Source organism: Gavialis gangeticus, unplaced genomic scaffold, assembly GCF_001723915.1.
Source record: "Gavialis gangeticus isolate Ggan-Ray unplaced genomic scaffold, GavGan_comp1, whole genome shotgun sequence".
NCBI lineage: Eukaryota > Metazoa > Chordata > Crocodylia > Gavialidae > Gavialis > Gavialis gangeticus.
Genome location: NW_017729018.1, coordinates 2,649,094 through 2,650,904, shown reverse-complemented (window position 1 = coordinate 2,650,904; position 1,811 = coordinate 2,649,094). Strand labels below are relative to the sequence as shown.

General features: G+C 56.5%; 2 protein-coding genes across 3 annotated transcripts in view; one reads left to right on the top strand and one right to left on the bottom strand.

Annotated features, from left to right (window-relative positions):
* The window catches only part of SLC12A3 (solute carrier family 12 member 3), a 23,131-nt gene extending 22,242 nt beyond the window's left edge, over nt 1-889 (bottom strand). Inside the window, exon 1 of the mRNA XM_019513231.1 lies at nt 825-889. Within this exon, the coding sequence (XP_019368776.1) occupies nt 825-882 (58 nt within the window). The 5' untranslated portion in view covers nt 883-889. The remainder of the gene's footprint in view (nt 1-824) is intronic.
* KLHL33 (kelch like family member 33) overlaps nt 1-1,811 on the top strand; it is a 20,403-nt gene that overhangs the window by 12,371 nt on the left and 6,221 nt on the right. The window lies entirely within an intron of this gene.

The window sequence follows — 1,811 nt, the reverse complement described above, 5'->3', positions numbered from 1 at the left end:
CACGCACACACACACACACACACACACACACACACACACACACACACCCTTCCAGTGGGGGTCAACAGGGACATACATGTGTGCACATTTGCACACCTGGAACAGGGCTCTCCCCTTCCAGCAGAGGGCAGCTCATGCACATGTACATGTACATGCACACTCCCTTTTGACTAGTCAAACAATGAGCATACATCCAGGGTTTGTTCCCATCCTGAACCTGGGGAGAGCCCAGGTCTGTGGCTGTAGTTTGATCTTTCGTGCAAAGAGAACGCTGTGTGCGTTTGCATGTGTGGGTGTGCGTGCAAGTGTGCGCACACACATGCATGCACACTGACCCCTGCTGGAAGGAATGACCCCTGTTAGGCCCATGCTGCTCATCCCCAGGGGGATCCTGTCTCACCCAGGGCTGCTCTCAGGGCAGGGCAGCTGAGTGCTGTGCCTGTGGTTGTCCTCAGGCTGGTTGCCCAGCCACAGCCCCTGCACAGCACCGTATATTCATGCCAATAGAAATAGCTTTGCAACCAGACAACTCCAGTCTTGTATCTGAAGCTGGCCAGGAGAGAAAGCTCCCAGGGCGGATCGGGATTGGGGTTGGAAGTCCTTGCACATCTGCACGCCTGTCCTTCCAGCCTCTAGCCAAGTACACGCTACCCATCTGTCCACCTACATACCCCACTTGTCTGTCTGTCCATCCTTCCAGCCAGCCTCGATCTCCATCCACACCTCCCACACATACGTCTCCTCATTCATCCATCCAGCCAGCCAGCCGCCAACTTAAATCTCCCCTCTTCCGCCCCTTCACTAGCTCAGCAAACCCCACGCACCTCCATATAAATATGACAACTTCTCCCTCTCTGTTTCTCTCTCTGCCCCTTCCCCCATCTTCTTTCTCCTTGTATTTCCTCCCCCTTTCTCCCCCCCACCCCCTTGCAAGAGGCCCGCCCCGTCCTTTTGTTCCATTCCTGGAAAAACCAACATCAACAAAACTTTTCTGACTTGACCTGGGGAAATCCCCTCTCCCCTGGACCTGCCCCAACTGCAGGAGGGTGAACCAGGATCTCTGCCAGGAGTCTTGATCCACTCCTACCCACTGCCGTCCCTGCTTAGACCCCATCCCCATCCGTAACAGGGAAGCACACCCAGCAGTTCTGCCCCCCGGGCACCCCCATCCCCAAAGGGTCACACTCCTCTCCCACAACAGGGCTTGGACCCCAGTACTCCTGGCTCCCAGCCTTGCTTGCTTTCACCCTGCCTGCCTTCCCATCCCAGAGGCAGAACCCAAGTTCCTGCCTCGCAGCCCCCCGGCTCTGAACCCATGAAACCCCACTCCCTTCCCAGAGCTGAGGCACAACCCAGGAGTCCCGGCTCATAGTGCCCCTTGCTTGAACCCCATGCAGAGCCAGCACTGGCAGCCAAGAGTCTTGTCTCCCAGTTCCCCTGGTTCAAGCCAACTAGACCCTACTCTCTTCCCAGAGCTGGGGGAGAAGCCAGGAGTAATAGGCGCCCTCCCCTCTCACCCCTGGCCTAAACTGGAGACCCACTGCCCCAGCATTAGCTTCCCAGACTCACCTTTGGGTCCATCAAGATCTGGCTCTCGGCACTTGGCTCCTCCTTCCCCTTGCTCCTGGTCTCCACCTGGCTCCTTTGCTCTGTGCAACTTCTTCTCACTGCCATTCGCCATCCCTTTGGGCACTAATTCCTTCCCTTTCTCCCCGTTTCGTCCCTGCCAAACTGTCCCCGTCTTCCATTCACACTGAGTCTGCCCTCTTTTTTTTTTCTTTCCCTTTTTATTTCCGTCTGTCCACACCCAC